The sequence below is a fragment of the Leptonychotes weddellii genome, chromosome 15, assembly GCF_054177405.1.
Source record: "Leptonychotes weddellii isolate Sample4059 chromosome 15, ASM5417740v2, whole genome shotgun sequence".
Classification (NCBI taxonomy): Eukaryota; Metazoa; Chordata; class Mammalia; order Carnivora; family Phocidae; genus Leptonychotes; species Leptonychotes weddellii.
The window spans coordinates 25,609,116-25,623,519 of record NC_138383.1 but is presented as its reverse complement, the minus strand read 5'-3'; the positions used below and the strand labels follow the sequence as shown (position 1 = coordinate 25,623,519).

General features: G+C 40.1%; 1 protein-coding gene across 1 annotated transcript in view; it reads right to left on the bottom strand.

Annotated features, from left to right (window-relative positions):
* The window catches only part of STXBP4 (syntaxin binding protein 4), a 165,353-nt gene that overhangs the window by 10,874 nt on the left and 140,075 nt on the right, over nt 1-14,404 (bottom strand). Inside the window, exon 17 of the mRNA XM_081805248.1 lies at nt 13,626-13,683. Coding sequence (XP_081661374.1) covers nt 13,626-13,683 — 58 coding nt within the window. The remainder of the gene's footprint in view (nt 1-13,625; nt 13,684-14,404) is intronic.

The following is a 14,404-nucleotide window of genomic DNA, read 5'->3' as shown; positions in this document are numbered from 1 at the left end:
GAGACTACCTGTCCCAGGGATCCTTATGTGAGCATGTGGCTAGTTCCTGCCAGTGGAAGGTGCGAGAATTGATGCTTATCTCTTGCGGGCCAGGGGTTTTTAAGAAACTGGAGTGCCTTCTCCTACTCTTACTCATCTGCTAACTGAAGGCAGAGGACTCTGAGGACCTAGGGAATGCGGAGCCATGAGCTAGGAGGAGCTGAGGTACCAAAGTCACCAGCCCAAGAAAAGAAAAGCCACTCATCAACCAGGAAGGTCTGCATTAACTGGTATGCGAGCATTAAGCCACTGAAAGGTGGCGGTTTGTTACAGCCGTTAGTTAGTATCATTCTAAATCATCCTCAAGCAAGAAGAGAGTATTTCAAGATGAAGCCATGACTATTACTTCCCTTGTAAATACAACTTCTCCAAACTAAAGAGGTTGGCTTTCTAAAATACAGAAGACAAGCAATACATATATATTTTCGTGCTACTTTAAATAGGTCAGTGATCAAAAGACTGTCAGAATATAGATTAGTGAAAACTAAATTTAATTAGAAACAACTTTGCAAGACCACTACCAGTTTCCACCTTAAATTCTCACTTATGAATACAGGTGCATTAAATATAGAAGTTACTTTAGTTTGTAATGTTCACGTTTCACTTTTTTATCCAATAAGTTTAATAAACATCTGATTAAGTACATTTTTCTTAATTACCAAATATGAAAACTTAAAAAAACTAAAATGATTTGAAGCAAAATTTCAACTAATTTTATACTTATTCTAATGTTATTTTTCTATTAAAGTTAAGTGGACTACACTAAAAATATAAGCATATGAATGTTATCAGAGAAGATATCTTTTATCAGAGAAGAATTGGACATTCTACTATTTTTATTTATTTTTTTAAATGTTTTATTTATTTATTCATGAGAGTCAGAGAGAGAGAGAGGCAGAGGCAGAGGGAGAAGCAGGCTCCCCGCCTAGCAGGGAGCCCGATGTGGGACTCGATCCCAGGACCCCGGGATCATGACCTGAGCCGAAGGCAGGCGCTTAACCATCTGAGCCACCCAGGCGCCCCATTCTACTATTTTTAAAAGATTTTATTTATTTATTTGAGAGAGAGAGCACGAGAGGGGGGAGGTTCAGAGGGAGAAGCAGACTCCCTGCTGAGCAGGGAGCTTGATGTGGGACTCGATCCTGGGACTCCAAGATCATGACCCGAGCCAAAAGCAGTCGCCTAACCAACTGAGCCACCCAGGCACCCCAAGAACTGAACATTCTAAAATCACAAAACTGGATGGGACTTTGAGAGGTTCCCTCCCTCACCATCTCTATAGTCTTGACATGTTCTATCCAAGTATCATCGACTCTGTAATGTATAAGTGCAAAAGCCACTTGAGAGTGAGTGCTATAAAGTCGAAACTTTCAATTATAGTGAGAAATTATGGGATAAACACCAAATGTGCCATCAACCTTTATAGTTCTCTCATCAACTCTACAATACTATTTCTAGTGGTGCCATCTTGGACTTGCGAATCAGTGGACTTAACTGTCTTTTAGAACCTTATTTTGAAGAAGAGAAAAAGTTATACTTATCATCCTCATGTTATATATGAGGAAACTAATACTGAGAGAGGTAAAATAACTTACTTCAGGTCATAAAATTCTGTTAGTGCCTGGATCCGGACCCAAATCTGACTTCGGAGAATTTAGCCATTCTGTTAAACTCCTATCTGAGGCTCTGTTATCTGGGTGGGTTTCAACAACAATATGTATGGCGATTCTGGGATGGGGCAAATGATCACCTAAAAGGGCTCTTCAGTTTTACAAAATGAGATAATTAAAGATGTGTTGACTGAATACAGATTATATTGTCTAAAGCATATTTAAAAGCACTTGCCACAAAAATCATATTTTTATTAAGTAGGAATAAAAAGTACTAGCATGAAGCCTGCTTCCTCAGAAGTCTTACACTTTTCACAACATGAAAATGAATTCTTTATATGTCTGTCTTTTTGCCTACAAGGATGTTAATTTCTGGAGGGCAGAGAAGCGTCTTTACAATCTCGGTGTCAGGCTCACAGAAAACGAGGCTCAATAAATGTCTGATGCATAGATCCACCAGACTTTTCACTGGTATTATTATTATAATACCACATGTAAAAAATGCTCAAACGTGATAGACTAGCTTATTTATGATTGAGGACCGGATAAAATTATCTTCAGAGGCGCCGGAGTGGCTCAGTCATTGAGCGTCTGCCTTCGGCTCAGGTCGTGGTCCCGGGGTCCTAGGATCGAGCCCCGCGTTGGGCTCCCTGCTCTGCGGGAGGCCTGCTTCTCCCTCTCCCACTCCCCCTGCTTGTGTTCCCTCTCTTGCTCTGTCTCTCTGTGTCAAACAAATAAATAATTAAAATCTTTAAAAAAAAAACTATCTTCAGATGTGATAATGCAGTAGCCTCACCCTAAGTGAATCAGAAATATGTATATAGAGACTCTACTTTATCAGGAAAGAGTTCAATTGATTTATATAGCCTAAAAGTCATCAAATAACCAGGACTACTAACCCTCTTCACCAATATTTTAATAGCCAAGTAACCTGAAAAGGTCTATTCATATATTTGGTGGTAGGTAATAACTGAACCACTATGATAATCCAAACAATTTTGATTAGAGTTTATTTGCTAAATAGCCAGAGTCATATGTAAACTTACTCCAATGCCAGGATTTAAGTTATAATTGTTTACATTGAACAAATACTATTGTTAGCTAAACAAATATTGTGTTAATATAAAATGCTACCAAAGACAAACTTGATGGTAAGGGATGGCTAAGAACTCACGTTACCCCTCAATTCTCTCACCATTATTGAAGTGATTTTACTACCCTGGAGTTTTCAGCCTCTGAAATAACTCAGGATGCAGCCAAAGCCATGTTTCTAGGCATCCAACACCCAACAAAAGGATGAAGATTTTTTCATACAGGGGCCTGGTTAATGCTGATGCTAAGTAACAAAGTTCAGGTTAGGATCTAAGAAGACCCTCCAGCCCCCTCACTGTCCTAGATCATTCATTTGATATGGATGTTTAGGTAAGTGGCAGCTGGATCAGACATGACATCAGATAAGCATTTTGTACTTTACAATGTGTTTTGATACTGATTTCACAATTTGCTTTTCATACAAAGCTCATAAACCTAACTTGTCTCTACAAGTTTAACAACTGAAGAAACCGAGGCTAAGGGTATTCAAGCACCCTTAGTTCACACAGTAGCAGAACCAGGGCTTAGATGCAGACCAGGGTTACTATTCTTTCGTACAGACTATGCAGACCTGGTTTGAAATCCCAGATCGCCCATGTACTAACTAGGTTACTGTGTGTCTTAAAAAAAGCTACTTAAACTCCCAGTCTCAGTTTCCTGATGTAGGAAACATGTAACACATGCCTCAATAGTGTTAAGAGATAACACATATAAATCCTCTAGTTCCATGCCTGACACATTCTAGGTCCAAGTCATAATCATTACCCTCTCCCCTCTACCTTCGACTCCCTGTATTAGTTTTCTATTGGTGAAGTAACAAATTGACACATAAAATTTAGTGGCTTTAAACAACACAAATTCACTGGCTTACAGTTCTGTAGCTCAGAAGTTCGACATGGCTCTTACTGGGCTAAAATCAAGGTGTTGGCAAGGCTAATGTTCCTTTCTGGAGGCTCTAGGGGAGATTTCGTTTCCTTGCTTTCCCAGCTTAAAGGCCACCCACATTCTGTGTTTGTGGCTCCCATCTTCGGAGCCAGAAACAGCCTGTCTGTCCCTGCTTCCACTATCATATCTCTTTCTCTGACCCTCTTCTTCTGCCTCCCTCTTCCACTGTTAAGGACTCATGTGATTAGAGTGGACCCACCTGGATAATCCAGGATAATCTCCCTATTTTAAGACCAGCTGATTAGCAGCCCTAATTCCACGTGCAACCTTTATGCCCCTTTACCATGTAACCTAATGTATTCAAAGGTTGTGGAGATTAACATGAGGACATTGTTGGTGGGGAGGAGGTCATTATTCTCCTTTCCACACTCCTCTTCCCCTTAGCTGCTTCATCTACTAAAGACTAGGGCACAAGGAAAAAGGCACTAGTTTGGATTAATTCTTGCAGGTGTGCCTAAAACTTGGTAAATGTATAAGAAATGTATAGGAAAATGATATACTGCACTGTAATGGAGATTACTGGATAAAGAAAAAGAAGGTGCTGGATAATTTATGGAAAGTAGTTTAAGAAAGAAGCAACTGTTGTGAACTGAATTGTGCCCCAACCCCCTCCAATTCATATATTGAAGCCCTAACCCATAATGTGGGCTATATTGGGAAATAGGCCTTTAGGGATGTAAAGTTAGATGAGGTCATGGAGGTGAGGCCCTGGGTCCAGTGGGACTGGTGTCCTCGTAAGAAGAGGAAGAGGCAGCAGAGCTCGATCTCTCTGTGCACACATGGACAATAGGCCATGTGAGGACACAGTGAGAAGGTAGCGGTCTATATCCTAGGAAGAAAGGCCTTACCAGATATCCTGATGGCATCTTGACCTTGGACTTCTGGCCTCCAGAACTATGAGAAAATAAATTTCTGCTCTTTAAGCCACTTAGTCTTGGCAGTCCTAGCAGACTGATAAAGCAACCGAATTTGGAAGGGAAAGTGTTTGACAAAAAAGTCAGTATTTGTTAATTAACTTAAATAAAGGGTCCTGGAGGCAGAGACAGTTCCACATCCGGCTAAATAAAAGTATAACCACAGAAAGGTGATGAATTTCCCAAGTACTTCTTGCAACACCAGAGGATTTGCTTACAGTATCCCAATAAAATGCTAAAAAACACGCTTTATGCCTCAGTCATACCTGTCATTGGTTAAATGGGGGTGGGGGGTGGAGAGTTTGATGCTGGCTGTCTAGATCTGGATGTTTTATTCATTTCCATGGGCTTTGCCATTCTCAGCGACCTAAGCCAGCTGGCTGGCCTTTCGTTTAAATGACAGTTGCTCTTACAGCGCTCCATACTGCTACACCCCTTCGTAGGTATTTATAGAAAATCCAGAGCTAGCTGTCTCAGGCTCCTGAGCAATGCAACCTCTCTGCTCCTGTCATAGGGCTTCTGACTGGCCAGCGAGTGGCGTTAAGTGCAAGTTTTGGCTAGTGGTTTCTATTTGCAGCTGTGCAAATGTTGTCATTTATAGCCCCTCCACTGTCCAATAGCAGTACCATAAAATAAAGGGAGGGAGGGAGGACTAACCTCTGTTCAACGCTCACCATGTGCCAGGTGTTTTGCCAGGGGCTTACCCCCTCTCCCCTTATTTTATTGAATTCTCAAAACAAGCCTAGGAGATATAAACTACCATCCTTCTTTTTTGAATGAGAAAAGGGGGAACAAACAATTGAACACAATATCAATTATACCAAGGTCACACTCATAAGTGGTGCGTAAACACTAGAACCCAGGTCTGTCTGACATTACGGTCCGTATTTTTTTTTTTTCTCACCAATTGCTTCCCCAAATTGGCAATGACAGTCTTCATGCATTTGATAAATATTTATTTAGTCCCTATACACACCAGGCACCGTACTAGTTACTGGATATTCTAAGCCAGCCGTCACCTGGATGGCTACATCCAAACCAGTGGTTTCAATACAATTTATTCATAACTAAGAAGTGTTTGGGGACAAAATATTTCCTCCTTCAAGCCATCTTTTGATTTCTTCATTACAGTCTCATGAAGAATGAAATGCTCAGGATTCTCATGCACGTAGAGGATACTGAAGAGCTAACATGGGCTCTCCTTATCTATGCTTTAGTAGGTGCATAGAAATTACCCTAATGCCTGATCAAGTGAGCCTTAGACTTAGAGTCGTTTGTGAATAGATATTTCTTAACTCACCCAAAATGAATCAAAGCAGCCAAATTAATGAGGTCGTCAGAAGGCGGGCTCCTGACAGTGTCCACTAAAGAAGAGCTAAACTAATCTGCCAAGGATTTAGGAAAAGTCAAAAGCAGCAGCTTATTATTTCCAATCCAGAAACCATCCGTTCCTCTCACCCTCCCCTCCAATCACCCTAATTTGTAATTACATTAGAATTACCCAGCATAGGCTATCCTTGTAAAATAAAGTTAGGGGGCAAGAAAACATAACCTCTGATTTTTCTCTTTTGTGTTTTCTATTTTATAAGTGAGAGGACACAATGTAACTTAAGCCTTTAATTAATACGGTAGGCTGACAATGGCAAAGTCTTATTCAAATATAGGCTGTGATCCACATTCTTTCCTACCTGGGAACAACCTAATAGGATGTCCTACCTCAAGTCAATGAAGACAATTATCTAGGGTCATTAATTTCTCTGACTGGAGAGAAATGAAGAAAGCCATGCCTACCAGAAATCATTAATCTTTTAGAGTCATTAAGGCAAAGCTTTTAAATACTATCTTATAAGAACTTCTCTGGGTGGCTTGTCATTGTTTATTTCATTGTTTCAACCTACTCTTTGTATTATTACTGCTCATCCTGGCAGAGTTTCTGCATTAGCAAAATATTCTAGAAGACCAAAGATTGCAAAGATGTGGCATGTGTCCCCTACACCTCTTCCCCTCTGCAGCCACAGCAAACACCTAACTGATCAGACATCACTGAGGATGAACACAGCTTAGAATATTTCCCCAAACCATGCTTGAGACAGTGAGTTGAAATCTATTTGCCTTCCCTGCTCTAGACCGACACTTTTGTTTTATTCAGAAATTACTGACTTCCTAGGTTCTACTGATAGGCATTTTAATGTTGTAAGTATACTTCTTCCTATGTAATGGATGAAGTTTTTATAACATGAGGAGAGATCTCACATTGAAGGTGTATCAACACAAATGAACACGTGGAGAATTATAAGTTTAAGTAACTTTTAAAAACAAATGATTAGGGCGCCTGGGTGGCTCAATCGGTTAAGCGACTGCCTTCGGCCCAGGTCATGATCCTGGAGTCCCGGGATCGAGTCCCGCATCGGGCTCCCTGCTCGGCAGGGAGTCTGCTTCTCCCTCTGACCCTCCCCCCTCTCATGTGCTCTCTCTCTCTCATTCTCTCTCTGTCAAATAATAAAAAATAAAATCTTTAAAAATAAAAAAAATAAAAACAAATGATTATACCTACTGGAAAACTCACTAATCACTATACATAGTATCATTCCATGTCTGAAGCAAATGTCTAATACTGAGATATCTGTATTACTTATACAGATGTATTATTTATACAGATGTATTACTTATACAGATGTATACACATATATATAACATACATATATACACATGGAAACATATGTTTATATACGATATATACAAACTATATATATGTGTGTGCGTGTGTATATATACAATATATATGTATATATTTATATATATATATATATATAAATACAATATATGTTCTACATATATTGTGAAATAGCATTGTGGTAGGCATCCTTTAAGCCAGGTCCCAGTGATCCTCACCTTTTGGCATTCTTACTCTTCTACATTGTACCAGGGTTGGTCTCTGTGACCAATAGCATATGGCAGGAGTGATGGTATATCACTCACTTTTAAGATTGGTTATAAAGCTTTGGTCTTCATATTTCTCTTGCTCTCACTCTTTCTCTTGTCTCTTGTTTTGGGGGAAGACTGCCATCTTGTTGTGCGCAGTCCTAAGGAGAAAGGTCCACGTTTTGGTGAGGAACTGAAGCCTCCTGCCAACAGCCAGATGTGTGAGCTTGGAAAAAATATACCAGCCCCACTAAGGCACTCTTCAATCCCTAGCCTTGGCTAATAGCTTGATCATAACTTCATGAGAAACCTAGAGAGAAAGAGCCAGAATGATCCAGTAAAACCACACCTGGATTCTTGACCCTCTGAAACTGGGTGAGAAAATGTTTACTCTTTTAAGCTGCAAAATTTGGGAGAAATTTATCATGTGGCAATAGAATTAACAATCATGATCATTAATCACAGTGAATCTGAGTTTTTCAATAGAAAAAGAAAACACAATGAGAGCAATGTAGCAGTAATGTCTAATTTGTAAAAATTAAGTTTTACTATTAAACATAACTCAATAATTTTGTTAAATTTTATAACACATTTTAAAGTGGAGTCATATCAAAGGACTACTATAAATCTATAATAGTATACAACTTTCAAAGGGAAGAAACTGGGTGGGAAAATGGTTAAGTTAATCAGATAATTTCATCATAGCACCATCAAGATAACTGACATTTGTCGTTAAATTTATTTATTTATTTTTTAATTGTTATTTTTAAAGATTCTATTTATTTATTTGACAGAGACAGACACATCAAGAGAGGGAACACAAGCAGGGGGAGTGGGAGAGGGAGAAGCAGGCTTCCCGCCGAGCAGGGAGCCCGATGCGGGGCTCGATCCCAGGACTCTGAGATCATGACCTGAGCCGGAGGCAGACGCTTAACGACTGAGCCACCCAGGCGCCCCTTGTTAAATTTAAGAATGCTGCAACTCTCTAAGGAAAAAATATGAAAGTTTTCCTTTGAATGAACTGGTGTGTGCATATATATATATATATATATATATATACACACACACATATATAGCGCAAGTGAGGCAAGCCCTGCCTATATGCATATTACATACACATATTGATACACACACACATATATATACAGACACACGTATACAGACACACGTTTGTTAGTTCTGTGAAATGCTGGCTCTAGCAATGCCAACATTTTGATTAAATTTGTTTATGTCAGGTAAAATGCTTTCTTCTCTTGCATCAGAACTTAAGTAGATTACTACAAAGTATTATTAGGTGTGCAATGGACATGTGCAGGAATATTCAATGAGGACTATATTCGTCTGGGCGTTCTTGGGACAGCACTGACAGTTATTCCTTTGCCTGAGGCTTGGCTTCCATCAGATGGAACAATTCAATTTCCGGGAAGATAGTGACAGGTGTCAATTTCAGGGAAGAGATTATATGTATACAGACCATTATCTCCTCCGGTGTTCTGGAAGGGCAATTTCAACCTGTTCTTTTTAAGTAAAGGTAAGAGAGGCAATGACCTGAGTTCATTACTTGCTATTTCCTGCCTCCAAAGTACATTAACCTGGTAAATGAACTACTCCTACCTCAAAAGCTAAGGTTATCCAGGTTCAAAATTTCAGCTGGGGTAAATGGTAGGATGAAGATGAAAAAATAAGACAAAAAAGCTACATAGTTCCAAGAAGGACACACAGTGGATGCTTGTGTATGCAGCCATTATGAATGTGGCAACATCACCTGTCTGAACCCAGCAGCTAAGAGCCAGGAAGGACCCCCACCAGAATGTTAAGAGTGAGGGGAGGGAGTGAGGACAGCTAAACTTGGCTGGAAGTGTGTACTTTGGGTCAGGAGCTATGATAGGTGTTTCACATATGTAAGCTCATTCATTCTAGGCAAGAACCCTACGGAGTGCTAATACTCTTTCCATTCTGTAAATATGGAGAATTAAAGCTCAGAGAGCTTAAGTAAACATGCCCGAGGTCGTTCAGCTATCCTGTGGAGACACCCGCATTTGGACCCAAGTTTTTCCAAATCCAAAGCTCAGGCCCTTCTTTCCCCTCTATCAGATGGCTTTCCTATAATCAGCTCCACCTGCACCAGAACTCCTGAACTTGACTCACACAAACCCCTATAGGCCCACACCCAAGAGGTATTTACAAGCAATTCAAATTAGTTTGATGATCTGGCGTCCTGTCCTCAGTTGAGAAACTCCTGGGGAAGAGGGTGAGGTGTGTAAAAGATAAAAAAGGAGAATGAGGGTAAGGAGATGGCCAGGCCCACTGAGAGCCGCAAGAGATGACAGCTGGGTCCCATTCTAGTTTATAGAGCTTACCCTCCCCCTGCAGAACTCACTATATTATGCATAAGACTGACATTCTTAAAGATTTTCTTTAGTAGCCTCATTGTAAGAAGGCAGGGAAGTATGCAACACTTATTAAGTAAAACTTGGATCAAGAATAGTCAAGCTAAAATAAATGCTGGTGCTTGAATGGGGTTAGCTTCTAGCAGAAAAACCTAACTCAGGCAAGCAGCCCGTTCCTCCACAAGGCTGAGTAAAGGAAGCACTGGTACAGTATTAGTTTTTCTTATCTTTTTTTTTTTTTAAAGATTTTATTTATTTATCTGACAGAGAGAGAGAGAGAGCAAGTAGGCAGAGAGACAGGCAGAGGGAGAGGGAGAAGCAGGCTGCCCGCTGAGCAGGGAGCCCGATGCGGGGCTCGATCCCAGGATCCTGGGATCATGACCTGAGCGGAAGGCAGACGCTTAATGACTGAGCCACCCAGGCGCCCCTAGCTTTTCTTATCTTTACTATTTGGCCTTTCTAATCTCCAGGAGATAACTAAGTATTCTTAGAACTAAGTTTCTATTCTGCTGCTTAAAAATGGATAAAGTAAGGAGCTCTCCCTAAATCAAGATTTGTTTAAAATATCTTTCTTGTCACATGGAAACATACTACATTAAAATAAGGAGGTGGAGGTGGTAAAGCGTGTGTGTGTGTGTGTGTGTGTGTTTATGTATGTGTGTTGGGGGCTGGCTTTACTTACCTCGGCTCTGCAATTTTACTACTGCATGGCTTTTTTTTTAAAGATTTTATTTATTTGAGAGAGAGAATGGGAGACAGAGAGCATGAGAGGGGGAGGATCAGAGGGAGAAGCAGACTCCCCGCTGAGCAGGGAGCCCGATGTGGGACTCGCTCCAGGGACTCCAGCATCATGACCTGAGCCGAAGGCAGTCGCTTAACCAACTGAGCCACCCAGGCGCCCCTCTACTGCATGGCTTTGACCAAGTCAGCCTCTTTTCCACATAGTTTCTCCAACTGTAATGGTGATACAATGAAATCCACCATTGTCCTTTGGGGAACAAACCTATCTTATCATCTCTTTTCTGCTTTCTTTGTAAGTCAAGGTTAAGGTCAAGCAAGAGAACTGATGGGCTTCCAAAAGACAGGTTTAAAGAATATATTTAGGTTTAGGTTTAAGGGATATATTTTCTATGCTGGAGTAGACTACATAAACGTAGTGTCTCTTTCTGTTCCTTCCACAGGACTGTGAGTTAGACCTCAGGGTAAACGATTTGTTTACTCTTTTTTCTCTTCTTTCCTCTCCTTGGATGCTCTTCTTCCTTGTAGGAGGAGCCCAGCCCAAGACTGTTGTTCTGGTCTGCTAGACAGAGCTGTTTAAGCCAGTTGGGTACCCGGCAATGGGAAACACTCACCCTTTGGCTGGCTATCTCTTGCTCCCTCCTTGTCTTTGGTGGTCAGTGGTTGTGCCTTTGGTGTCCTTTCCTCATATGGCACTAGTTAGGCGATGACACTCAGCTTTGGATTAGGATATACTGACAGCCGACTGAGGCTAAGGAGTCCCCACAGGGTCTAGACTCATTTACTGATGTTTTTCAAAGGCCTTTGAACTAGAACCCCAGTAAATAATTGAATGCTAGTTTGCCTTCCTTTGATCAGGCACTTCTTTTGGGACTTTCTAGGAGACAGGCATGGCTGAAGGCAGGATGCAGCTCACCACCATCATAATACCACCCTAATAAGAGCCAAGCGGTGTCCATTTTCCACACTGTTAGCAGAATTAAGTGATACAATGCATAGAAAAGTACACCTAACATACGCCTGGTTACCGAGCATCAGGTTGTGCCCAGTAAATGCTCATTCTCAGGGCACCTGAGTGGCTCAGTCAGTTAAGGGTCTGACTCTTGATTTCGGCTTAGGTCATGAACTTGGGGTTGTGAGATTGAGCCCTACATCAGGCTCTGCACTCAGCATGGAGTCTGCTTGAGATTCTTTCCCTCTGCCCCTCCCCCTGCTCACGTGTGCTCTCTCTCTCTCAAAATAATAAATCTTTAAAAAAAATTAAATGCTCATTCCTCTCCCCTACATCTTTTCCCTTAATCATTACAAAGTTAATATGAGAAAAAACCCAGTGAAAACGTGAATGTGGTTTTTCTTTTTCCTGCCACCTCTTCAGTACCCTCATTCAACTCTTCCAGGAACTCAACATAGTAAACCCAGCGTATCAGGGCACAACTCTCCTTCCAGAAGAGACATGATTCTGAAAGTGAACAGTATGGTGCTAAATGTAATCCCTGCATGGGATTCCTGGGTTCTCTATTCCAAAAGTCCCTTTTCCATACATTATATACTACGCCTTTGCTTTATTACTTTTTGCTAGAGACCACAAGAAGAAAATACACCACAAAAACACACTGCCAGGTTTATCGTTAGTTTTTTTTTTTTCCTCAAATCTTTTTAAATAAGAAGCTTTTGAATTCTCACTGTTTTCAATGGTCATATGATTTTTCATGTTCCCCCGTGCCCCATTATGGGCTTCTCCATACTGTAAATTAATGATGACTACTGGGCATCTACTATGTTCAAAGTTCTATGCTAGGAGCTTAACATTTAACAACTCTATGAAGTAGGCAATACTTCCCTTACTTTATGATGAGAAAACTGAGGTGAAGAGGGTATAGGAACCCGTGTGAAGTGACAGAGCTTGGGAATCCAGAATTTGGATATTGCTTTGGAAAATACTTGTACAACTGAAAGGACATCAAGGACATATCTCCCCTTTCCTTTCCAAATGTATAACAAGAATACATTGCTAGAAAGGACAATAAAGGGAGTCTTTTAGGTTTCAAGAGTCTTTGGGATTCCCATTTGTGTTCTTATAATGTCAATTCTGACATGAAAGGAGCTGCCCAGAACAGAGGAGATCAGTCTGCTTTGTCCAGGATAAAACTAACCAGTTCAGTAGACAGAATATGTATTGCTACTGAAGCTTTCGAAGACATGTCTCTATCATTGGCAGTCCAGTATAGTAGAATCCTGGAGTCAAAAGACTTTGATTCTATTCTGATTTGGTAATTTAGTAGCTGTGGATTTTGGGGCAACTGCTGCAAGCTCTTATGTTTTTCATCCATAAAACAGCGAAAATAAGGCATACATACCTCAAAAGGTGTTCTGAGAATCCACTCAGACAGGGTTTGTTCATATTATGCCTCGTTTATCTTGTTAGTTATTCATTATCTTTCCTACTATTATATAAATTCCATGACATCAGAGAACTAATCTGTATATTTTACTACTGAATCTTCAAGGCATGGTACATTGCCTGGCACACAGCAAATGCTCAAAATATATTTGCAGAATGAATGAACTATGTATACTGTAAAGCACTAAAAATGCTGATTATTAGTATTATTGTATTAAGTATGAAGAAGTGTTAAGATATACAAATCGATTTTTTCATTAGATATTAACTTCTCATAAGTATTAATACTTTTAGTCAGAAGTGAATTCAGGCAGCCAACATTTAGGTTCAAATTACGATCTTGTTCCAACTTTCTGCTGTTTCCCTTGAAATAATTACTAGTTTTTCACCCCCTAAATGATATCTGATATTAGCATTTAAATCACATGAAATGAAAATGGTGAGGCTTCATTTCTTGTTACTAATTTTTGTAACCTCCAAGAGGGTTTCTTGGTTTTGCTGATTATTCTGCAACTTCCAGGTTCTCTCCAGATGTGAAGGAAATTGCTTACTTGGTTGAGATGCTTGTACTTACTTGATGAAGTACTTGATTCCATCTGCTGTGTAAGCTTCCTCCCACCCATAAGGTAGATCTAGAGTGAAGGGAAACCAAAAATACACTTAATAAGATGATAAAGATAACTTTATTTCCTGGATGCAAACTTCCCACATCTTTACAATTATTTGAGTACATTTCTTGTACAAAATAATTTTCTTGAAAGGAGGAATTAAAACAATTCAGATGAGCTTTCAGACTCAGCATCTTTAGAACACAATAAATAAGTCCCGAACAGTTAACAATCTGCTTTAGTTGCATTAACTGGATTATGACTTGTCATTTACATGGGGTGAGCATTTTTGTCAGCAGGATTCAAGCAAAAATTTTTGGTGCAGGGGGTGGTTTTTGCCTGAAGGCAGAAGGATGGACAAGATGGCCCCTGCTTGTCTATTCTGGCTCAAAGTTTCCTTAATTGGCTCCCTTACATTCTTTCCCTCAGCTCTGCAGGGAACTGGTGCTTGAATGCCAGATCAGCAGGGGCTTGAAAGTAGCTTCTGGACAAGACCAAATTCCTTGTGAAGTCTGAAAGTTTAGCAAAGTGATTTACAATGGATTGTGGCATTTTATTTTGTTCATTAAGAATTTTGTGCACTAAACATAAATGGCCAAACAATTTGCTAAACTTAGCTTTCATTTCTGTAATGGGTTTGAGAGTAGTTAGTGAGCTATAAAGAAATGCAGATTGAAGTAAGCAAGAAATTATTTGGCCATATTTCTGTAAATGAGTACATTTGTGTCCTCATATCAAGAGAACA